This window comes from Gastrolobium bilobum, unplaced genomic scaffold (genome assembly GCF_033153095.1).
Source record: "Gastrolobium bilobum isolate Gb01-03AN ecotype WA unplaced genomic scaffold, APGP_CSIRO_Gbil_v1 utg20048, whole genome shotgun sequence".
Taxonomy (NCBI): domain Eukaryota; kingdom Viridiplantae; phylum Streptophyta; class Magnoliopsida; order Fabales; family Fabaceae; genus Gastrolobium; species Gastrolobium bilobum.
In genome coordinates this window covers 267766-293347 of record NW_026898170.1, presented here as the reverse complement: position 1 = coordinate 293347, position 25582 = coordinate 267766, and the positions used below count along the sequence as shown (strand labels likewise).

Sequence of the window (25582 nt, the reverse complement as noted above, 5' to 3'; positions counted from 1 at the left end):
AGAACAGAAATAGATAGGAACAGTGTTTGACAAAATAATTTTTTTTTTTTCACGAGAATGAACCGACTCAATTTATGTGTTGGGGAACAAAAAAAAGAATCAATTTTTTTTTGTTTTTTTGTTCTCAGGCACAAAATGAGAAACACTTGTCTTTCTCAATCACTCTCCACCATTACCATCATCACCATCCCGACACGACCTTAGCCACCATCTTCGTCGTTGTCGTACCACCACTACCACCCACCACAATGCCACCGCCACCATCACTACCATCATGCCATCGCCACTACCACTACCACCACTACCACCCACCACAATGCCACTGCTACCACCGTCACCACCACTATTACCACCTCCACCGTCACCAATTACCACCACAATTGTCGCAGCCACTGCCCTAACCACCACCACCACTACCAACATCATGCCACCACCATCACCGCAGTCACTGTTGTCATCATCACTACTACTACCGCGACCACTACCACTATCATCACCACGTCATGGTCACCGCCACCGCCACTACCATCGCCGCAACCACTGCTGTCACCATCGCCCCCACTACCGCCGCCGCCGCCACCACCATCACACCATGCCACAACCACCACCACCACATCATATGAAAAGGAAAGTGAAGATCTGAAATCTTTTTATGCTTAATAAGAATGATTTTTGATTCTATTATTTGTTGTGTTATCAAATGCAATTCTCATTCTCGAAATAAAAATATATCATATTATGAAGGGATAAGTTATCTACCTACCATTTTTTCTGTCTACCTTTGCCTATCATCCTAAAACATCGTTAGATCAAAATCTCAAGAAGAGTGAGAAAGATAAATGTTAGTTATGATTCTGATCGAACGGTATTTTAGGGTGGTAGGCAAAAAAAATTATAGGTAGAATAACTTATCCCTATTATTAAGAAAACAGGGGAGGTTATACTTATTACCTCTTACTGCCAAATCTTAACTGGTGATTTTCGTCAATCTAATGATTATAATTTATTGGATCACATTTATTAATTAATTATTAAATTTCAATAAATTATAACCATTAGATTGACGGAAAGCAGTTAAGATTTGATAGTAGAGCCAACAAAATGGGTCAGTGTAAAATAGACTCGGGCTGGCGGGCCAACCCGCCAAACTGGGCAGGGCGGGCTGAGTTTTTCAGCCCACTTTCAAAAGCGGGGCGAGGCGGGTTGACTCATTTTTTGACGGATTGATGGCGAGGTGGGGCAGGACATGTCGGGCCACCCACTTTACCACCTCTAATTGATAGTAAGAGGTAATAAAAAAAATAGTAAATATAACTTTTCTCTATTAAATATATATTTTTTTCTCATAAAATTTTTTTTATTTCTTTTCGTAAAAAACATCAGATCATAAAATAGTTGTCATGGACACGCTTGATTAACAAATTTTGAAGTTTAATATCCCTCCTTTCTCACTCCTATGGCTAACTTGAACTCACCCATGGCCATTGAAGAATCCACCGCATCTTTCTTCAACCTAGGGATTTTGGATGCTCTTACCCAAGATTCTGTGAACGAAATCGTCGACAGCTACAGTGGCTTCTGCAACGCTACGCAATCCCTTCTCAGCGGTACCGGCGACCTCTCTTTTGGTGCTGAGTTCGTTTCTCACGTTCACGGCCTCTGCAAACACGGCCTCGACTCGCTCGTTCGAGACCACTTTCTCCGAGCCCTAGAGGTACCCAAAAATTCATTTGGCTAATAATGGTGGAAAGTTTGAATTTTTATGGATTCTTTTGGTCACAGGAAACATTTGAACGAAATGGGGCATCGAGATTTTGGCGGCACTTTGATCCTTATACTAATGTTGTGGGTTTGAACAAGAACGATGATCTCGATGTGAGTGTTTACGAACCTTAATTGACGTTCTTTTGGTCATAGTGATTGTTTAGTAGGTTGTGCTTGCTCCAAGAGTTGATGCTATGAACGCTTTAAACAGATTGATGAGGATGAGATTCAGAGCGTGTTATATAATGCTTTGGAAGGAATCACTTTAGAGAAACAGTATCAGGAGAAGTGCCTGTTAATGTTGGTCCATGCTTTACAATCTTACAATGATCAGATGTCAAAGGAAAGGCATAATTTTGAAGCAGGAAGAAATTACCTTACCTCTAAGTATCAATGGATTGTCTCTTCTGTACTTATGGCTACACTTCCTCGGAATTTCCCTGGTACATAAGCAGTTTATTGGTTTTTATGTTAATGAAGGCTTGTAATTTCATACTATAAGTAAATTGATTGTTTTTATTGTAGAATCTTGTTGACAAATCTCTTGGTTTTCACCATATGCCTGATTTTACATCAAAGTTTACTGTCATTCGCTCTGATGTAATATAGGTCAGTTCATAATGCAATATTTTCAGCTCTTGACGTCTTTTGACCTTTGTAAAAACATTTTAGTTGTTTGAAAGTATTGCTTGTTAGAAATATAGTTTCTGTAGTTCCTGTCATCATCAATCTTCTTCTCAGATATTTTTTCTTGATGAGCTTACCATTTCTTTTCTTTTTGTTTTTTTCCCTTCCGTTTGCTACCATTAGTTATAGTGCATTGGTATTTTAAAAGAAAACTGGAGGAGTTAAGTACAATCATGGATGGAGAGTTTAATGATGATGTATCTCAAAATAAGGATGGGATGGATTTAGATGAAAAAGTAAAAATATGCAACAAGGTTGGTGACATGGATGTTGATGAGTGCTATAGCGATAATAGGTTCTCAGAAAACAGTAGACTGGTGAAGAACATTGGAAAAGTTGTTCTTGATCTTAGAAGTCTTGGATTTACTTCTATGGCCGAAGACGCTTATGCTTCTGCTATATTTTTACTTCTAAAGGTGAGCATGTTTCTGAAATTCAAAGTCTGGCTTTTCTAGTTTCCTCAATCTCTTTTTGCCAACTTTGGTTTCACCCTTTTGTTGCACTTATTATGTGCCTGTATGTGAGTCTAATCTTTGGATGACATTTGTTTTTCACTTGTCTGAATGACAGGCAAAAGTATATAATGTAGCTGGCGATGATTTTAGGAGTTCTGTTTTACCATCTATTCAGAACTGGATACAGGTTTGTAGTGCATATATGTTTGTGTATGTATATTCATTGTGCGTGCCTGCATGCAAAGAAAGATAAAGGTAATATGCAGTACGAAATCCGTAATATCTGACATTAGACCACATTAATCCTTTATTTAGTGGTGATCCTTCATTCACAAATTAACAACATTATTACCCTAGAACTACATCTCACTGTGGCATGAAGTTTGTTAGAATATTAGATATGATATGATTAGATATGATTGGATTCCGTCTTATCCGTAAATATTCTGACTGTATTCTGACTGTATTAAGATTAGGTTTGGGCCTTTCACTTAAGCCCATTAGGGTCTCTATATATTGTAACTCTGACACAGATCAATACACAACATATTATTCTTCTATTATTTTATATTCAAGTTGGTATCAGAGCTCTTTCGTTCTGGGAACCCTCGCTTCCGCTTAGAAACCTTGTTTTTTGCTTTGAAACCTAAGCCCACTGCTTAGGAGTCCTCTTTCTTGCTGTGCGTCCTTCCGGCAAGCCTTCTAGGACTGTAAACAGCCTCTGAGTGATTTTTCCAAACGCGTCAGCACCTTCGACGGCCACCGGAACCACCGCCCACCGTCAGAATCACTGTTCAGGCAACCAGAGACTTTTTCCGGCGACTTTTCTGACCAAACTTCACGCGATCAGGACCCTCTCTTCCCGGCGACCAGGTCTGTGGTGGTCCGGTCAGCAACGCATCTCCCACGCGCCGTCACGCGCCACCTGTCTTCTCTGCGCGTGGGCTTCATGCGCCACCTTCTGCCGGCGCGTGAGCACTATTCCGGCGGCTTTTTCCGGCCGGTCTTGGACAGAGAAGCTCGCCTTCTCCTCCCCTTTCTGGATCTGTGATTGTTTCTCTGTGGGTCTGACCTTAGACGCGTGGTTCTTCTTGATTGGATATCGTTTGTCTTCGTTTGCAGTTTTTATATTTTATCTTTAAATGGCAGCAGCATCTCCTGATCTCTCGGAGGTTAACTCTCCTTCTATTGTTGCAAATATAGCTCAGTCAGACAATGCATCATTTGGTTCAGGTTCGGACTATGCTGCACTCCAAACCCCTCTCAGGAAGGCTTCTCCTCAGTCTCAGCCTTATACTGGTAATCCTGTTGCTTGTGTTTCTCATTCTACATCACTTGGCACTTGGATATTTGACTCCGGTGCTACCGATCATCTCTGTGGTAATAAAGAACTCTTTACATCTCTTACTTATTCTGATCATTTACCGTCTTTTACCCTTGCGGATGGAACCAAAGCCCCAGTTCGTGGGATTGGACAAGCTCGTCCGACCTCTACCTTGGCCCTGACATCTGTCTATTACATTCCTGGCATCCCTTATAACTTAATTTCTATTAGTAAGTTGATCCACTCCCTCACTTGCACCATTACTTTCTCTAACCATTCTGTTTCTGTGCAGGATCCGGGTACGGGGAAAATGATTGGAGTGGGTCGTGAGTCACGAGGGCTTTATTATCTGGATGTGCCTCGTCCTTCAGTAGCATGCTCTCTCACAGAATCTCCACAATTTATCCACAGTCGCTTTGGTCATCCAAGTCTTTCAAAGTTGCAGAAAATGGTTCCTCTTTTGTCCGGTCTTCAGTCTTTAGATTGTGTGTTATGTCAACAAGGGAAGCATACACGCTCCTCTTTTGCCAGTCGAGTCAATAAACGAGCTGATGCCCCTTTCTCTCTTGTTCATTCAGATATCTGGGGTCCAAGTCGTACCTTGTCTGTCTTAGGTTTTCGGTATTTCGTTACCTTTATTGATGATTTTTCCCGTTGCACTTGGACCTATTTAATGAAAAATCGTTCCGAGCTATTTTCCATTTATAAAAAGTTTTCTACTGAGATCCATACTCAATTTGGTGTTTCTATTCGTATTCTACGTAGTGATAATGCTAAGGAATATGTTTCTATTGATTTTTCTAATTTCTTGGCCACACAAGGTACTTTACATCAAACTACTTGTCCTCACACTCCACAACAAAATGGGGTGGCTGAACGTAAAAACAGACATCTCATTGAAACTGCCCGTACCCTTCTTATTCATATGCAGGTTCCCCTTCACTTCTGGGCAGATGTTGTACTCATCTCTTGTTTTCTCATCAATCGCATGCCTTCATCTGTGCTCCACAATGACATTCCTCATAATCTATTGCTTCCAGATGTTCCTCTTTATCCTCTAACTCCACATGTCTTTGGTTGTACTTGTTTTGTTCATGATCTCACTCCTGGTAAGGATAAGTTAACATCCAAAGCCTTTCAGTGTATCTTTCTTGGTTATTCTCGTCTTCAAAAGGGTTATCGTTGTTATTCTCCCGACCTTAAGCGTTACTTAGTTTCCGCTGATGTCACTTTTCTTGATCAACAACCCTTTAATTCTATCCCATCTCAGATGTCACAGGTTGATCATGTACTTCCTGTCCCTTTTCTTGACTTGTCTTTGCCAGCTGCAGGTGCTTCTATTCCAGATGAGCAACCTATTGCTTCTATACCTGAGGACCGTCCACTTCTCACCTATCAGCGTCGCAAAACTGTGCCTCCTGTCGACTCGACTCTTGCTGACTCATCGCCCACTGCTGTTGCTTCTTCCCCTCCGGATCCTTCATCAGAGACTCTTCCCATTGCTCAAAGAAAAGGTACACGTACTACTCGTAACCCTTATCCTCTTTATACCTTTTTGAGTTATGACCGTCTTTCTTCACCTCATTTCACCTTTGTTTCTAGTCTTTCTTCTATTTCTATTCCTAAGACCACAGGTGAAGCACTTTCCCATCCAGGGTGGCGCCAAGCAATGCTTGATGAGATGACTGCACTTCATTCCAATGGCACTTGGGACCTTGTTTCTGCTCCTCCAGAGAAGTCTATAGTTGGTTGTCGCTGGGTTTTTACTGTGAAAGTTGGACCTGATGGCCATATTGATCGTCTCAAGGCACGTTTAGTTGCCAAGGGTTTTACTCAAATCTTTGGCCTTGATTATAGCGATACATTTTCTCCGGTCGCTAAGATGGCGTCAGTCCGCCTCTTTCTTGCCCTTGCTGCTGTTCGTCACTGGCCACTCCTTCAACTTGACATCAAAAATGCCTTTCTTCATGGTGATTTACAAGAAGAAGTTTACATGGAGCAACCACCTGGTTTTGTTGCTCAGGGGGAGTCTGGAAAGGTGTGTCGTCTTCGGAAATCCTTATATGGTCTCAAGCAGTCTCCTCGAGCATGGTTCAGTCGCTTCAGTTCTGCTGTTCAGGCGTTTGGCTTAATCCGCAGTAAAGTTGACCATTCTGTGTTTTATAGGATTACATCTCCTGATAAGTGTATCTATTTGTTAGTCTATGTTGACGACATCATTCTCACCGGAAGTGATCAAGACGAAATTCGTCGTTAAAACAGCATTTGTTTAGTACATTTCAAACAAAGGACCTTGGGAAGCTGTGTTACTTCTTGGGAATTGAGGTGGCGCAATCCAGACAGGGCATTTCTATCTGTCAAAGGAAATATGCCCTGGATATCCTAGAAGAAACTGGTATGTTGGGGAGTAAACCAGTTGATACACCTATGGATCCTAATGTCAAGTTATTGCCCGGACAGGGGGAGCCGTTATCTGATCCTGGACGTTATCGGAGGCTAATTGGGAAGCTCAACTATCTTACTGTGACTAGGCCAGATATTTCTTTCGCTGTTAGTACGGCTAGTCAGTTTCTTGATTCCCCTTGTGATTCACATTGGGATGCTGCTGTGAGGATCCTCCGATACATCAAAGGAGCACCAGGAAAAGGTTTGTTGTATTCAGATCAGGGAAATACAGAAATTTGTGGTTATTCAGATGCTGATTGGGCAGGATCACCCTCGGACAGGCGCTCTACTTCTGGCTATTGTGTCTTCTTTGGAGGAAACTTAATTTCGTGGAAGAGCAAGAAACAACCTGTTGTTGCTCGATCTAGTGCAGAAGCTGAGTATCGTGCAATGGCAAATGCTACCTGTGAGTTAGTCTGGTTAAAGCAGTTGATTCAGGAGCTTCATCTTTGTGAACAGAAACAACCCATGACACTCATTTGTGATAATCAAGCTGCGCTACATATATCCTCTAATCCTGTCTTTCATGAGAGGACCAAACATATAGAGATTGATTGTCACTTCATTCGAGAAAAGATTTAGTCAGGAGAAATCAAGACTGCTTTCGTCAACTCCTCTGATCAACTAGCGGATGTTTTCACTAAAGCTCTTAGAGGTCCTCGGGTTGAATACATTTGTAACAAGCTTGGTGCTCATAATATATACGCACCAGCTTGAGGGGGAGTGTTAGAATATTAGATATGATATGATTAGATATGATTAGATATGATTGGATTTCGTCTTATCCGTAAATATTCTGACTGTATTCTGACTGTATTAGGATTAGGTTTGGGCCTTTCACTTAAGCCCATTAGGGTCTCTATATATTGTAACTCTGACACAGATCAATACACAATATATTATTCTTCTATTATTTTATATTCAAGTAAGTTAAATTAACTATATTAATTTTTTCTTTCGCCTGTCCTTTTATTTTTAAATTTCAAGTACTATTTGATCATAATTTTGACTCATTGACAAATGTGAATTTGTCTCAGATTCCAATAAGTTAATTTTTTGGTACTTCTTGCCATTCAGGTGACAATCTGTCAGTTTTAGAAGTTGGGATTTGATAAAAGAGACTGGTTGATCAAATGATGACTAAACCCCAAAGCATTTCCAAATATCCAATCACATACAACTAGTTTCCCTCAACATTTTATTATTAGTATTTTTTACTTCATTAGTCCTATGCATCTTAAATTCTTACAAAAACTATGATTTTCTTTTTGAGATATAATAAATTCATTTACATCTATTGTATCGAATTCCTTTAGATAATTTTTTTATGATGCTTTCATTTGGCCAATTGACTTTTTTCACATTTTTTATAAAATGCCTGGGCTTAAATTACATGTTGTATCAAAATATCAATGATCATATGTACCAAGTCTTGTGGGTAGAAGTATCTGCATACAACTTTGAAAGTTGCTAATGGGAAGAACTTATTTGTAGTTTTTATATACTTCTGAAAATTGGACAGTCACTGTGCATTCTATGTAAAGTATAATACCTGCTTAAGTAAATGCCTTCACAATTCTAACATATAATACTTGTGATTGGATTCATTCAGGCTGTTCCCCTCCAGTTTCTGCATGCCCTTCTTCTCTATCTTGGTGACTCAGTTAGTTATGAGAGTACTTCATCAGGTCTCAAATCACCTCTAGCACTAAAACCATCTTCATTCTGTCCTGGAATTGATACTCCCTCTGAAGGGCTTGTTAGATGGAAGTTGCGGCTGGAATATTTTGCTTATGAAACACTACAAGATTTAAGAATAGCCAAGTTATTTGAGATAATTGTTGATTATCCCGAGAGGTAGTTTGTTGATTATAATTCTTTGCTTTCCTTCTGGGTTTTCTATTAGAAAATTAATTAGCCTCTTTTATGTCTTAGTTAATTGAATGGCAAGGTCAACAGCATTGACTGAAACATGTTTAGTGGTTATAGCTTCCTGTCATAGCAGAGGAGAATAATGATTGTCCTAGGCTTTGACATGTTCTTCATGTCTTCTGACTTTTGAGCATTTGTTTTCCATTTGGCCTGTCACAACAAATTAATTCTTTGCAAGATCATAGCTCACTTGTTTATGTCGTGTCTTCTGACTTCTGAGCATTTGTTTTCCTTTCTCGGCCAATGTTTGAAGCTCTCCTGCAATTGAAGACTTAAAATTGTGTCTTGAATACACTGGGCAACATTCAAAGCTAGTGGAGTCATTTATTTCAGCACTGCGTTATCGCTTGCTTACTGCTGGCGCATCAACCAATGATATATTACACCAATATGTTTCAACTATTAAAGCCCTGAGGACAATAGACCCTGCCGGGGTTTTCCTTGAGGCAGTCGGTGAGCCAATAAGGGATTATTTAAGAGGAAGGAGAGATACCATAAAATGCATAGTGACCATGCTGACGGATGGGACTGGTGCAAATTCAAGTGCCTCTGGAAATCCTGGAGATAGTCTTCTTGAAGAGTTAAACAGAGATGAAGAAATTCTAGAGAATGTTGGTGTTGATGATGATTTTAACACCGATGATAGGCAAGCATGGATCAATGCCTCACGGTATATTTGTATTCTGGATCAGCTGTTTATCATTGTTCTTTCTGATGTGGTCTACCTTCTATATTGTAAAACTGATGTATCTTTTAAATGGGCTTTTCCAAGCAGGTGGCAACCTGACCCTGTGGAAGCAGATCCTTTAAAAGGAAGCAGAAGCCAAAGGAAGGTTGACATACTTGGGATGATTGTTGGCCTACTTGGTTCAAAAGATCAATTAGTTCATGAATATCGAACTATGCTTGCTGAGAAACTTCTAAATAAATCTGATTATGATATTGACTCAGAGATACGTACTCTAGAACTCCTTAAGGTACTTATTCAAACAAAAACCCATCATGCCTGTTTATTTGACTGGGTATGGAGTTTATATTTTATTATTATTATTTTGTATGTATTCATTTTTATTTTTTTTATTTTAGTATTCCTATCTAAAGGGGGTGAACCGGAGTAGTGGTAAAACTGTTTTTTCATGACTGAAAGGTCATGAGTTCGAATCCAGGAAACAGCCTCTTTGCAATTATGCAAGGGTAAGGCTGCGTACAAGGATTTCCTCCACCCCACACTCGCTAGTCGGGTTTTACGGAGAGTGATTTTTTTTTTTTTTTTGAGTATTCCTATCTACACATTTATTCGATGCTCTGTTTCTGCAGATACACTTTGGAGAGAGCAGCCTACAAAAATGTGAGATTATGCTCAATGATCTAATTGGCTCAAAGAGAATCAACACTAACATTAAAGCTACCATAAATCAGCCATCTCAGACAAGTAATTTCCAAGTTCACATTTTCCATGTTTGTGATCATTGCCAAAGACAATTTTAACTATTATTTGTCTTTAAGTCCTTTAACAAAAACTTGGTGACTCTCAGGTGTTGAGGTGGGAGACAATGAAATATCCATGGATATAATTGCTGCCACTATCATATCTTCTAATTTCTGGCCTCCAATACAGGTTTGCAGACAAAATTCTTTTATTGGTGTTAGAATAGGAAATATTAGATATGGTTAAATTTGATTAGATTTGAATAGATTACTTCCTATCTGTAAATATTTTGGGCTTCTCACTTAAGCCCATTAGGGTTTCTATATATTGTAACTCTTTGTATTAAATTAACACACAATTGAATACAATATACCTTCTCACTTTTAAGTTGGTACCAGAGCTAATATTCTGGGAAACCTTGCTTCCGCATAAAACCCCTATCTCGCCGTGCATCATACCGGCAACCATTTTTTCGCCCTAACCCTTAATTAATCACAAAATACTTATCCTCAACCTTGAATAGTCAGAAACCAGCCTCCTCAACCTTGAATAGGACGACATCAGCCTCCGTTTGCCACTGGAACCGCCGTCTGCTACTGTTCACGGTCACCGGAAAACTTTTCCGGCGACGGTTTCAACTGGAACACCTGCGATCAGGCTCCCCTTCCTCTGGCGACCATCTCTGTGGAAGTCCCATCACCGGCGGCGCGTGGGGCGCGCCCACACGCGCAGCTGCTCTATCTGCGCGTGGTGCTCACGTGCCTCCTTTCACCGGCGCGTGAGCACTGTTCCGGTCACCTTTTCCGGCCATTCCAGGACAGACAAACTCGCCTTCCTCCCCTCCTTCCAGATCTGTCCTCCATTCATTGTGGGTCTTGTCCGTTCAGAATACATCAGTGATTTACGTTGTTCTGTGGTCTCGTTCGTTTGTTGTTTTCATTCGTATTCTGATTTCTTGCAATTCTTTATTCTGGTTTTATATTCTGGTCATCTTGGTTTTTTTTTTTTTCTGTGATGGAGAGTTTAGGTAGTTCATCCAAAAATATTACTGGTACTACCCCATCTATTACAACGATGAAACTGACCGGATCTGCTACTTACAAGACCTGGTCTACCTCAGTCAAGATCTGGTTTACTGGTCTGGGATACGGTCAACATCTCACAACTAAGTCTCCCACGGGTTAGACATCTGAATGGGAAAAGATTGATGCTCAACTCCTAAGTATCCTTTGGCAGTCCATTGATTCGACACCTATAGACATTTTTATCTCCTTTGAGACCTGCTATGGTATGGGAGGAAGCTAAAAACATTTACACCAATGACATTCAACAGCTTTATTCAATTGTGTCTCAGATAATGGAATTGCGCAAATCTCCGTAGTCTCGAATGGAAACTTATATTGGTAAGATTCGTTCTTTGTTGGTACAAGAAGCAGGTGGAGCGCTTCTTTATGGTTGTAACCCACTCCGGTCTCTCCGAAGAGTTAGAAAGTGTTCGTGAGAATATTCTAACCAGTGCTGAGACTCCTAGCCTGTCACACACTTTCCAGCGCCTTATGAATCTCAAGGATAAATCAACAGCTCCCACACATGTGCCAGCTACCGATTCCACTGCATTCTTTTCTCGTTCCAATGATTCCAATTGGAACAGTGGACGCGGTCGCGGACGTGTCCGTGGACTGGGTGGCCGCGGACAGAGGCCTTGTTGCAATTATTGCCAGAATCTTGGACATTTTGAAGAACGCTGCTACAGGAAGTACCCTCACTTGAAACCACCGACTGCCAACTTTGCTCAGACTGATGCTACACCACCTTCTACTGGATCAGTAACTCTTTCAAGTGCCGACTATGAGGCACTTCTCAAGAAGGTTTCTTCTCAGCATCCTACTCCAGACACTGGTAATCATGTTGCTTGCCTTTCTCAATCATCTATTGGGCCCTGGATAATAGACTCAGGTGCTACTCATCACCTTTGTGGTAATAAGGATCTTTTCGCTTCACTTTCTTATTCTAGTAACTTACCCTCTGTTACTCTTGCTGATAGCACTAAGGCTCCTGCTCGTGGAATTGGGGAAGCCAACCTAACTCCTTTTTTAACCTTGACCTCTGTTTATTATATACCTGGCATTCCTTTTAATTTAATCTCTGTTATCCAGTTGATTCATTCTCTTTCATGTACTGTTACCTTCTCTAAACAATCCTTTTCTATGCAGGATTCGGGTACGGGGAAGACGATTGGAGCGGGCATTGAGTCACGAGGTCTCTACTATCTGATTGCACCACCTTCTCCAGTAGCGTGTTCTCTCACAGAGTCTCCTGAGCTAATTCACAGTTGTCTGGGTCATCCAAGCCTCTCCAAGCTTCAGCATATGGTTCCTTTTTTATCCAGTCTTAAGTCTTTAAATTGTCAGTCTTGTCAGCATGGAAAGCACACTCGCTCTTCCTTTGCTAATCGAGTCAATAAAAGAGCTGATGCTCCATTTTCTATTGTTCATTCGGACATTTGGGGTCCGAGTCGAACAATGTCTGTTTTGGGTTTCAGTATTTTGTTACCTTTATTGATGATTTCTCTCGTTGTACTTAGGTTTATTTAATGAAAAATCGTTCTGAATTATTTTCAATTTATCAAAAACTGTGCTGAAATAAATACTCAATTTGGTGTTTTTCAAATTTTGCGTAGTGATAATGCAAAAGAATACATGTCTCTTGAATTTTCTAATTTTTTGGAGAAACGTGGGACGTTACACCAGACCACTTGCCCACACACTCCACAACAAAATGGAGTGGCTGAACGTAAAAATAGACATCTGGTTGAAACTGCACGTACCCTACTAATTCATATGAACGTTCCACTCCGTTTTTGGGCAGATGCTATAATCACTTCTTGCTTTCTCATCAATCGTATGCCCTCTTCCGTACTCAATAATGAAGTTCCACATAGTGTTTTATTTCCAGGAGCACCTTCCTATCCTCTACCTCCACATGTATTTGGATGTACCTGCTTTGGTCATGACCTTACTCCAGGAAAAGATAAGTTAACATCCAAAGCTTTCAAGTGTGTTTTCCTTGGATACACTCGTTTTCAAAAGGGGTATCGTTGCTACTCTCCTGATCTCAAGCGTTATATTGTTTCGGCTGATGTCACTTTCCTTGATCAACAACCTTTTCATTCTATCCCATATCAGATAACACAAGTTGATCATGTTCTTCCTGTTCCTTGTCTTGATTTGTCTTTACCAGTTGCAGGTGACTCTATCTCGGAGGAACTACCCCTTGCCTCCATCCCTGAGGACCGTCCTCTTCTCACCTGTTAGTGTCGTCAGCCTGCGCCTCCAGCGGATTTGACCCTTATTGACTCCCCGCCTCCTTCGATCGAATCTTCCCCTCCGGATCCTCCATCAAAGATTACTCCCATTGCCCTTCGCAAAGGTATTCGATCCACTCGCCACCCTCATCCACTTTATAGTTTCTTGAGTTATGATAGACTTTCTTCACCACATTTTACTTTTGTTTCTAGTATTTCCTCTGTCTCTATTCCTAAAACCACAGGTAAAACACTATCTCATCCAGGTTGGCGTCAGGTGATGATTGATGAAATGCAAGCACTTCACTCTAATGGCACATGGGATCTTGTTCATGTTCCTCCCGGAAAGTCAGTAGTCGGTTGTCGATGGGTTTTCACTCTCAAAGTTGGTCTTGATGGCACTGTTGATCGCCTCAAAGCTCGTTTGGTGGCCAAGGGATACACTCAAATATTTGATCTTGAATACAATATACCTTCTTACTTTTAAGTATTGGTTATTTAGAATTTTAGACAATGAGGAAAAAAACCAATTTATATATGTTATTATACAAAATCTTGTGCTCACTACTCAGCTTGTGTGTATATATTTAGGTTCAGCATTACAACTTCTTTGAAGAAAGTATCAATAAATATTCTTCAATTAGATTATTATTATTATTATTTATTTATTTATTTATTTTACTATTTTATGTACTCTTCACCGTCTAGCAGTACCTAACTATGCACTTCTTTCTGATAATTTTTGTTTGATAAGAATCACTTCTATATGAGAGGAAAGTATTATAATTGATCTCCTTTCTCTTTTTATTCTCTAATTTTAGCGTTTTCATGTTCCTGAATACTGTAGTTTGTAAATCCAAATCGATTTAGCTGATTCATCCTCACCATATCTTAAGCAAATCTAATCCAAAATTTGAGCAAACTTTCTTTTTACTGTCCCCATTTTCTCACTGTTATTACTCATATCTCATTGTTGTCATCAATATGTTGAGGCGAATTTATTTTTTCCAAAATGTAAATGTACTGCTCTCTATGCATATGCAAAAAGGTGAATGTTGAAAAATATATGAACTTTTCTTTCAAAAAGGAAAAGTAAAATGTAAAATCACTTCAAATCAAATGAGCCAATCAGGTTGTAAATTTTGCTTGTGTCTTTTCTAGCGTCTTAAACAATTTCAAAGTTACTTGATATTCTCTTTCAGCGTTATTTCATGTAAACTCGTGGAGAATTTCTTCAAACTAGTAAAGTGATGTTCAATTTAGTATTTGCAAGATCAGTTCGCTTTTCTCATCTCTTTTATTTTGAGTCTTTCTCAACTTGAAGCATAATGCCAAGAACAATATCATAATATAGTCTAGCCTTTTCAATATAATAAAGGGTTGTGTTTTTTTGTCAAGAATAAAATCATCTATCGCAACCCCTAAACGACGTAGTTTTGGGGTTTAGAGAGTAAAAGTGTAGGGTGTTTTGAGAAAATTCATATTGCTAAAGAGAAAGTAAAATCCTCAAAACATCTTTTATTTTTTTCCCCAAACCCTAAAATAATGTCATTTTAGATTGCAGGAGATAATTTTATCTCATATGATAGGAGAAACACTATTCTGTATAATAAATTGTTTGACCAAAATAGTTTGTTAACAATCTCTTGCCGTCCTGCAAAATTATCTGTGTTCTCTGGTTGACTTTGAAGTGAAATACAGGATGAGCCGTTTAACCTGCCTGAACCTGTTGATCAGCTCTTCTCTGATTATGCAAAGAGGTTTAATGAAATCAAAACCCCCCGTAAGCTGCAGTGGAAAAAAAGTCTTGGGACTGTTAAGGTTAGTTGCTCTATGTTTTATTGGAATCTCTCCTTGTCCGGAGATATTTAGAGAGCTTTTTGAACTTGATATGAGTAATATTGTCCCTTTCCCACCTTTTACAGTTTTACCTCTATTTTCTCCTAACGTTATCATGTCCAATGGTTTAGCTGGAGTTGCAGTTTGAAGATAGGGTAGTGCAATTCACAGTAGCTCCTGTTCATGCATCTATCATTATGAAATTTCAAGATCAAACGAGGTATCCTCAGCAATCTGTGCATAAATCTATCTGTTGTTTGATTTTATAATAATATTGTATTTCTGCTTTCAGTTGGACATCTAAAAACCTTGCAGATGCTCTTGGGATGCCTGTGGATGTATTGAATCGAAGAATCAATTTCTGGATAAGCAAGGTTGGTCTGATAGGCCACTTCTACAGATTTTCTTGGTGCTTTTTTAGGTTTCAGTAAACACATATTTTGTAGCATGATAATATTTAGTTTGTGTAGTCAAATATTATTATCTCTTTCATTGAGTTAGCAAACATCATAAAAATTCCAATTATTTTACTTTAGCATTGATGTTCATTTATATATAATCATTCTAATGTTTTAAAGGCATGTATTGCTCTTCAATTGAGAACAAATTTCATAGCTGTGAATTTTCTTGTTTATAATCGTAAAAGTCTTAAGTGGGCCAACCGGAGCAGTGGTAAAGCTGTTCTTTCATGACTAAAAGGTTATGGGTTCGAATCTAGGAAACAACTTCTTTGCAATTATGTCAGGGTAAGGCTGCGTACAAGGATTGCCTCCTCCCCGCATTCGCTAGTCGGGTTAAACGGGGAGTGGTGTGGTGTTTTGTTTATAACCGTAAAAGTCTTAAAAGTTTAGAAATGATTAATGAAGATGGAACTAACTACTCATGGCTGTCCTTTTTGTACACAGGGGATCATTGCAGAGTCGTTGCCAGGTGCAGATTCCTCTGACCATGTATACACCATTATGGAAAACATGGTTGATACAAGTAAGAACGGAGGAACTAGTGTTAGTACTCAGGAACTTATAGGAGGCGATGAGGAGGAAGAGAGATCTGTGGCCTCTGTGGAAAATCAACTTCGTAAGGAGATGACTGTATATGAGGTATGTGAGATAAACTGATTAAGTTCTTTATTATGTTTGAATTTTAGTAATGATTAGTTGATTTCTGTGACTTGCTTTCATATTTTTAATCAGTAAACAATCAATAATAAAAAAAAATTAACTACCTAGACTTGAGAATCCTTGTAATGTACGTGACTTAATTTTGGTGGGTAATATATGCTGTAGCAATTCTGAATGGACCTCTGACAACAAAAAGTGCTTCTTTCATTCACCATGGGCAGGGAAAACTATCGAATGAAGGAACACCAGAATAGAATAGAAGTTCCCTAAATAAATAAAACCAGTCTTTTATCATCATCAGCATGCTATTCCTAGTTTTGCCAGTACTCAATAAATTTTTGTCTATGATGATGGTTTGGGCTGTACAAGTTTCTGATTTATTCTTATTGAAGTATTTAAACATAAGGAAATATGCAATGCATCAGAGTAAAGATATCGAACTGGTATTGTTTTATGGCAGAAATTTATCCTGGGGATGCTCACAAACTTTGGTAGCATGGCATTAGATCGAATTCACAATACTCTGAAGGTAAGGATGGTTTTACACTTATACTCCAACTAAAAAAATATATAAAAAAAAATGAGAATGGTTTTACACATTGGCAAATGTTTGGAAACAGATAGCATGATCAGTTAGATTAATTACGTGATTTTATTACCGCAGATGTTTTGCATTGCCGATCCCCCATATGACAAGTCACTCCAACAACTGCAAAGCTTCTTATCTGGTCTAGTCTCTGAGGAGAAGTTAGAACTTCGGGATGGAATGTACTTTCTAAAGAAGTAGTGGGCCTAAGACGTTGAAATCATCCTTTAGATCATAAGTTTTGCACAAAAAGGTGAAATTTCGATATGTTTTCTGCAACCTGAATTTCTTGAAATTATTACATTTTTTTTTTCTTAGTCCTTAAGAACAAATTTCTTTCATAGCATTTGATCATGACTATTGTTGATCTTTTATGAGAAAAACAAACATCAGAAACAATATTGTGCAACAGCTTATTTTATTCTGACTAATGAACTTGTTTTTAAATACAAAACTGAGCTCATGTGGTTGCCACTAACCAGCTGATTTTGTTGGTCCACAAAATCAGCAACAAACTAACAAAGCAATAACAGTAAAATGCAGTAAACAAACTCCTAAACAAAAGACTAATCAATTTAAAAAAAAACAACTAATTAACTCCTAAAAAATAGGACATCAACAGCAGCCTTGAAACACCAACATTCTCCTCCTGGATCAAGTGCTGCACACTCCTAGCTTCTCCCTGAGAAATTCAAATCGACTAACATGAAATGACTTGGTGAATATATCTGCAATTTGGTTTTCTGAACTGCAGTACATTAGCTTCACTTCTCCAGCCTTCTGCACTTCTCTCAAAAAATAATACTTGATCTTAAAATGCTTTGTTCTTCCATGAAATACTGGATTCTGTGAAATAGCTAGAGCAGCTTGATTATCCACAATTACTTCTATGCCTTCTTTTTGCTCCAAATGCAGGTCATCCATCAGCTTCTTCAACCATAATGCTTGGTTTACAGCTGCAGTAGCTGCAATGAACTCAGCTTCTGCAGTTGATTGGGCCACTATTTCCAGCTTCTTTGAACACCAAGAAAAACAAGCTGACCTAAATGTAAAACAATAACCCGAAGTACTTTTCATATCATCCACTGATCCAGCCCAGTCACTGTCAGAATACCCTTGCAACTTAAACTTCTGAATTCTGCAGAATTTGATTCCATATGAAAGAGTACCTTTCAAGTACCTTAACACCCTTTTTGCAGCTACCATATGCAGTTCACTTGGACAAAGATCTGTATGAGTTAGTTGTAGCTTCTTTGTAGCTCTCCAGGTGGATTCTTTGAAAGGAAGTCTTGTCTGTTTGCCCAAAAAACAAGCTTTGCACCTTGTGATCTGCTCCTCCAGGATTGGTAACCCAGTTGCCATTTCATTCTTCTGCATGAATAGTAAGCCTTTGTAATGAAAATGCCCCAACCTTTTGTGCCATATTTCTGAATCACTAGCCTGACACTTGAATGCCGCTTGCTCCTTCTCAAGGGGATTTAGAGAAAAACTCTTCTGTTGCATCTTTATTCTAAACAGCTCCTGACCATTTGAGTCAAAGATCAAACACTTCCCTTCTTCAAATATCACTTTAAATCCCTTTTCTACCAACTGCCCCACACTCAGCAAATTCTGATCAATATCAGGCACGTACATCACACCAGAAACCAGCTTAGTTCCAGCATAGCTCTCTATTGCTACAGTCCCTTTACCTTTCACTTCTAGATACTCTCCATTTCCAATTCTCACTCTTGACTGCAATGACTTGTCAAGGTCTCTAAATAGCTTTTCATCACTTGTCATGTGATTTGTGCAACCACTATCAACAAGCCAACTATCACATGGAGCACTAGAGGAGAAACAAGAGGCAGCAAATAATTGATCTGCCTCATGCTGGTCTGCAACATGTGCCTCACCTTGCTGCTGATCTCCTTTTTCTTTGCAGAACCTTTCAATGTGTCCAAGCCTATGACACTTTCTGCACTTCACATCTGGCCTCTTCCAACATCTGAAGTGTGGGTGATTCTGCTTTCCACAATGCTTACATGAGGAATGCCCGCCCCAATTGTTCTTAGAGTTGATTGCATTGTTCTCTCCTGCAGCAGCTTCTGAACCACTACTGTCATCTCCTTTCTTCCATCTTACATTATGCTGTTCTTTAGCCTGCAAAGCTCCTTCTGTACTTCCTTCAAGCCTCATTAACCTTCTCTGCTCTTGTGCTTGCAGAGCACTTAGCAATTCTGCCAACTTGATTTGAGACAAATCCTTGGTATTCTCCAAAGATGCAATGGTTGCTTCAAACCTTTCGGGCAAGGAGACAAGAACCTTTTGCACTAGCCTATTATCAGAGAGGTCAGTGCCTAGAGCTCTTGCTTGATTTGCAATATTTACCAACTTATCAGAATACTCCTTAATTGTTTCAGACTCCTTCATCTGCAATCTCTCAAATTGTGTGATTAGATTCAACCCCTTCATGCTTCTAATCCTCTCATCTCCTTTATACTCATCTTTGAGGAAGTCCCAAATAGCTTGAGCTGATTCACAAGCCATAATTCTGCTGAAAATGGCAGGTGAGACAGCAGCATATAAACAAAACTTTGCCTTTGCTTTTCTTGTTATCCTCTCCTTATGAAACTTGATCTGATTGATGGTTGAATTATCAGGAAGGGGAGCAACTTCATAATCTTGTTCTACAGCTTCCCAAAAATCGCAACCCTCTAGATAGGCTTGTATTCTCACTGCCCATGCTTGATAATTTTCTCCATCGAATATTGGTGGAGCCATTGCTGAAAAACCACTCGATCCTCCCTCCATTAATTTCTCAAGTCACTCACAGCCCCTTAAGATCAAGAAGGCTCTGATACCAATGTTGATCTTTTATGAGAAAAACAAACATCAGAAACAATATTGTGCAACAGCTTATTTTATTCTGACTAATGAACTTGTTTTTAAATACAAAACTAAGCTCATGTGGTTGCTACTAACCAGCTGATTTTGTTGGTCCACAAAATCAACAACAAACTAACAAAGCAATAACAGTAAAATGCAGTAAACAAACTCCTAAACAAAAGACTAATCAATTTAAAAAAAACAACTAATTAACTCCTAAAAAATAGGACATCAACAGCAACCTTGAAACACCAACAACTATCCATGCTTTTACTGACGTATTTATTATCATGCAGAAAGTTCACTGGATAGCTTTTACCTGTTTTGCAATTAACTGAACAGTTCCGGACAAAATGTAGATAAACTTTTTAAGGTAGTCAGTAGCTTGAGCTCCACTTTTTGTTGGCATCTTTATGTTGTTCTTCTATAAGGATTTCTTCATCCTTAACGTCGCAAGTCGGGGTATAATATGGGAAGTTGTTCTATCTTTGTGTTGTCTCTTCGCAAGTCATTCATTTCATTTGATTTTGGTTATGCAATGGTAGTTACAATGCTAAGCTTTCATGAAGTTGATGAGATAACATGGCTCAAGATAGGCTTCGGCTTGTTCCACTCTATGGGATAGTGATGGATTTGAAGACATTATTGGTTTCCTGTCATCGTGTGCTTCTGGTTTGCCAACCATTTTGCAAAGCTACCTTGTTTCTGATATTTTCTACACTCCACGTGTCACCTGTCCGTAAATTTGTACTTCTAATTTCGTGTATTGGATAAATTGAATCGAATAGGAAAAATCATCTTATATATAGTCTCATATAATGTTTAGCGTACATATCTAGTTGTAGTTAATAATTCTAATGGTTTTTTTAGGGGATAAGTTATTTTACTTTTTTTTTTTTCTGCCTATTTTTTGTTATCATTCTCCAATATCATTTGGATCAGGAGAGAGAAATAATAAAGGTTAGTTGAAATCTTGATCTAATAGTGTTGGAGAATAATAGATAAAGGTTGGTAGAATAATCTATCTATAGGGGTGATGATATTAGTTTTTTTTTTTAAATTAAATTAAAAGTTTATACTAGAGAAAGACACGCCTATTTGTTTGAATCACAAAATTTATGTGTAATTTGTTGGTCAGTTCTCGTATCAGGGACTTTTGGGAATTGATTTGGCTTATGAAATATATACTTAAAAATTAATTAAAAATGCACGTTAAGAAACTTATGGGGTAATTATTGGGGTTATATGACAATAGCGATGTATTTTTTCAAAAAAATAATCAAATTTATTATATTTTCGCTTTAGATTTATGTTTTTTTCTCTCTCTCTTCTTATATGGCCTACGTGAGTTTCATATATTTTTTGTGTATAGAAATAAAATTGATCTTTATAATATAAGAAATATTAATTACAAACTTTATTCCACTTAAAGTAAGATATAGGATAAAATTCGATCACCATTATCATCGAGCTCATCCCTTTTTGTTACTTTGTCATCGCTCTTAGAATACCACGCAAAAAATTGATTATTAACGCTTAGAGTTTTAACTTTTAATAGAAGAATAACATTTATAACTAAATAGTCAGGGCTTTTTTTAATTGTGTTTTCAAAAATAATTTTTTGATTTTTAGAACAAAATAAATAAATAAATCTATGTGATAAGACATGTTTTATAAAAATAATTCTAAAATTTATAACTGTTTTTTAATGTTTAGAATCAAATTTAAAGAACATGTTTAATTTTTTTTTTTGTCTTTTGATTTTTAATTTTCAAAACACAAAAAATACAGAAAAATACCTATTTCATTAACTATTTTATAAAATAATTTTAAGAAAAAAAAATAAACACAATCATAGATGCCCTTATACTTCCGCTTTAAAGTATTAATCATTTGAGATGGTTTTTCAAAAATAATGAAAGTTATTAAATACATTTAATTAATAAAAATATAATTTAATTGTCTTAATTATTCTTGATTTAAGTAGGTAAAATTTTATAACGTAATAATTAATACTCTCTTATTATATTTGGTAACGACAATCTATGTAGCACCGATACTGACACGGGACACGGGACACGTGACACGATACGACACGACACTCCGACACGTTAATTCTAAATTTTTTTAGATTTTGACACGTTAGGACACGTTTTAATATTAAATAATATTTTAATTTATGTAGTGTATATTATATTTAATATTCAATAATTTAACAAAAAAATGAAACTAAACTTATAATATTCATTAATTTTGCAAAGAAACATAACATATCACAAATATTTATATTAAACTCAATAAAATGATAATCATAATCCAATGAATCTAATAGTTAGAACTAAAAACTCAACGCAATGCAACCTTTGAACTGTTTTTTGAATTTCTATAACGCGTGTTGGAGTGTCGGGGAGTGTCGGACACGACACGTCAGAATTTTTGAAGTGTCGGTGCTTCATAGACGACAATATGAGATAAAGTTTGAAAAAATTAATTAATATATATTTTTTAAAGCAGTGCATAAAGTAAAATAAAAATCATTCTTCAAAATAATTAAAATTTTAAAATGGGAAAAAAATTTCTTTGCCTTATTAATTATTTATTCAACAATATTTTATGAATATGGTTATATTTACAAATTTTTTATTTACAAATTACACTATGTGCTATGACAGTGCGTACTCAAATTTTTTTATAAATATAAACTACACCATATATTATCTTATCCCTATCTTATATTTTATTCCCTCGAGTTATTTTTTATCATTATCCTCTCGGAACACAAGCTTAGCAATATATTATTTGTTCCATTTAAATAATAGAATTATTAAATTAGAGTTGGTGAAATTGCTTAGGTCACATCCATTAGGTTAGCAAAGACCAAAGACAAAGACAAAGCTAGATTGATTTCAAAAATAATTAAATGAATTAAAAACCTATTTATTATTCGACCCTAACCGGACGCATTGTTGTGTTCCTTAAAACTCACAGAGAGGCAACGGATATGATAAAGTTTAATCAATTTGACCGTTAGAGTATGAAAATTTGAAATCTGAAGCTCCATTTGAAAACAGGGCAAGAGTGGTGGCAATGGACACAAAGCCACAGCAAGAAATGGCAGAAGAAGAAGAGTTTATGCAACAGCTTAGATCCAAAGCAACAGAGCTTTTCATCAGAGAAGAATGGAAGGACTCCATTGATGCATATTCTCAATTCATCACCCTCTGCACCCACCAAATCTCTCGTACCCATATACACACTGACCCAAATCACCTCCAAAAGCTTCGCAGATCATTCTGCATAGCTCTCTGCAACCGTGCTGAAGCAAGGTCAAGGTTGAGGCTTTTCCACTGCGCCTTGCAAGATTGTGATCATGCTTTGGAAGTGGATGCCACCCATTTCAAGACCCTTGTGTGCAAAGGTAAGGTCTTGCTTAGCCTCAATAGGTACTCCATGGCTATGGAGTGCTTCAGAATCGCAATGCTTGACCCTCAAGCTGGTGGAAACTCGGAATGCCTTGATGGGTACTTGGAGAAATGCAAAAAGTTTGATTTTTTGTCAAGGACAGGGTCTTTGGATCTCTCAGACTGGGTTGCAAATGGGTTCCGAGGAAAGGCACCGGAACTTGCTGAGTACATTGGTGCAGTGCAGATAAGAAAATCTGAGATCAGTGGGCGTGGACTGTTTGCAACTAAGAACATTGATGCAGGGTCATTGATCTTGGTCACCAAGGCAATAGCCATGGAGAGGAGTATATTGGCAGGGAAAGATTTGACTGAGGATGCCCAGTTAGTGATGTGGAAGAATTTCATTGATAAAGTTGTGGACTTTGCTAGAAAATGTCATAAAACAAGGGATTTGGTTGGTAAATTGTCAAGTGGGGAAAATGAGGATGGACTTGAGGTGCCTGATATAGATCTCTTTAGGCCTGAGAATATGGAGAACATGGAGTTAAGCGAGGAGATTGATATGAATAAGTTACTGGCCATATTGGATGTTAATTCTCTTACTGAGGATGCAGTTTCAGCCAATGTGTTGAGGAAGAATAATGATTGTTATGGTGTTGGGTTGTGGTTGCTCCCTTCCTTCATCAACCATTCTTGTTGTCCCAATGCAAGGCGCTTGCATGTAGGGGACTACTTGATAGTTCATGCTTCTAAAGATTTGAAGGCTGGTGAAGAGATCACATTTGCATATTTTGACCCTTTGTTTGTGTTGAACAAGAGAAAGGAGGATTCATTGACATGGGGGATTCATTGCAAGTGTAAGAGATGCAAGTTTGAGGGGGAAATCTTCTCCAAACAAGAGATAAAAGAGATTGAGATTGGTCTTGAAAGAGGTATGGATGTGGGTGGTGTGGTGTATAAATTAGAGGAGCAGATGAAGAGATGGAAGGTGAGGGGGAAAGAGAAAGCCTATTTGAGGGCATCATTTTGGTCTGCATATTCAGAGGCTTATAAGTCAGATAGGTCAATGAAGAGGTGGGGAAGGAGGATTCCTGCATTGGATGCTGTGGTTGATAGCATCATAGATGTAGTGGGAGGTGATCACAGGTTACTTAAGATCTTGATGGAGGAGTTGAAGAAAAATGGTGGTGGCCTTGTGAAGATGGAGAAAGCTTTCAAGTTGGCAAGAGAGGTGTATGGCAAGGTGGTGAAAAAGCAAGCAATGAGGACACTTCTTGAGCTATGCATTGGTGATTGAATATGAATACAAAGTTCATTATCAGATCCTATTTACTTTATCTTTCTATAGTCTTTTTTTTCTCCCACTCGTTTGGTGTCTTCTTAGTTACTGTTAAACTTAGTTTCAGCCAGGTCAACTCAAGTTGTGTCATGGCAAACATAAATCCTATGAATTTCAATTTTATTGAAAGATCTTCTTTATTAATAAAATTGCATGTTTCTTCTACTTCAGTGCAAAATTCATTTTTCGTTATGTCAAGTTATCTAATGCGAATAATCCAAATTCAGTATCCTGAAAAATTCTTTTAACTCTGTAATTAAACAGGGTTTATGTGTGTGTGGGCGTGTGTACCAGGGAAATAGATACTTTCACATCATCTCTGTGTGAATGTTTTGTTTCTGAATCTTTCTTTCATGAATATTAATAAATTTTAATTGGACCTGTCTAGTCTATTTAAGAGAAAAGGGATATATGGAATTTTAATACGTGAGAATCTACTGCCGAATATTATAAATCGGAACCATTACCGAAAGAAGTTAGATCATAAAGCGATAAAGTAGGCGCAATAGCGGTAGCAGCGTGCAAGCATGACTATGAAATTGATAGATATTATGCATAAATATAATTTAAAAGAGCACCTGCACTTTGAAATGCAGAGTAAAGAACTACTGATGTAATCAAATGTTTAATATTGATGAAGGACTTTGTTAAGGGTAAGCAGAAAGCTAATTGACTATAGTTTATATTGGATGAATCAGGATAAATTATTATATCGATTTCTCTATTATTTTTTTTCTCGATCTGTGTGTATTGGCAGAACCGGGATTTAATATTAGCCAGGATGAAAAAGTTTGACATATTAAATTATCAAAATATTTATTATAATTACACAAATCTATTAGGAAATTTTTTTACCATTAATTCTTTTTTTTGGAAATATTCCATCGGTTTATCGCTTTGCGATTAGTCCGATTCGGGGCAGGTCCAGGATTAAGGCTTTAAACCCCTCCCAAAGGTGGTACTGGAGAAGTTCGAACACATGCACTCACTCCCACTTGCTCAGCTCCTATGCGCCAACTGAGCTACCATCATTTGGTAATTTTTTTTTTTTTACCATTAATTCTAACATACTTATTTAAATTATT

General features: G+C 37.8%; 2 protein-coding genes across 2 annotated transcripts; both read left to right on the top strand.

Moving 5' to 3' along the window:
• Positions 1 to 1476: 1476 nt before the first annotated feature.
• On the top strand, positions 1477 to 20223 carry LOC133313533 (anaphase-promoting complex subunit 2). The gene is made up of 17 exons (XM_061514922.1): positions 1477 to 1714; positions 1783 to 1875; positions 1985 to 2207; positions 2575 to 2867; positions 3022 to 3093; positions 8288 to 8532; positions 8861 to 9277; positions 9383 to 9584; positions 9925 to 10039; positions 10143 to 10225; positions 15042 to 15161; positions 15311 to 15399; positions 15472 to 15553; positions 16085 to 16279; positions 16761 to 16829; positions 16965 to 17139; positions 20051 to 20223. Exons 1-16 carry the CDS (start codon positions 1478 to 1480, stop codon positions 17085 to 17087), a joined length of 2658 nt encoding a protein of 885 aa, XP_061370906.1. The 5' UTR covers position 1477; the 3' UTR covers positions 17088 to 17139; positions 20051 to 20223.
• Positions 20224 to 22841: 2618 nt separating this feature from the next.
• Positions 22842 to 24455, top strand: LOC133313515 (methyltransferase FGSG_00040). Its single transcript, XM_061514897.1, has one exon. It carries the CDS (start codon positions 22842 to 22844, stop codon positions 24453 to 24455), a length of 1614 nt encoding a protein of 537 aa, XP_061370881.1.
• The last annotated feature ends 1127 nt before the right edge of the window (positions 24456 to 25582 follow it).

Coding starts and splice junctions, on each gene's coding strand:
- LOC133313533 (XM_061514922.1), top strand. CDS start 1,478: ATGGCCATTGAAGAATCCACCGCATCTTTCTTCAACCTAGGGATTTTG. Junction 15,400..15,471: donor AAATTTCAAGATCAAACGAG/GTATCCTCAGCA, acceptor TTCTGCTTTCAG/TTGGACATCTAAAAACCTTG. Junction 16,830..16,964: donor GAATTCACAATACTCTGAAG/GTAAGGATGGTT, acceptor TTATTACCGCAG/ATGTTTTGCATTGCCGATCC.
- LOC133313515 (XM_061514897.1), top strand. CDS start 22,842: ATGGACACAAAGCCACAGCAAGAAATGGCAGAAGAAGAAGAGTTTATG.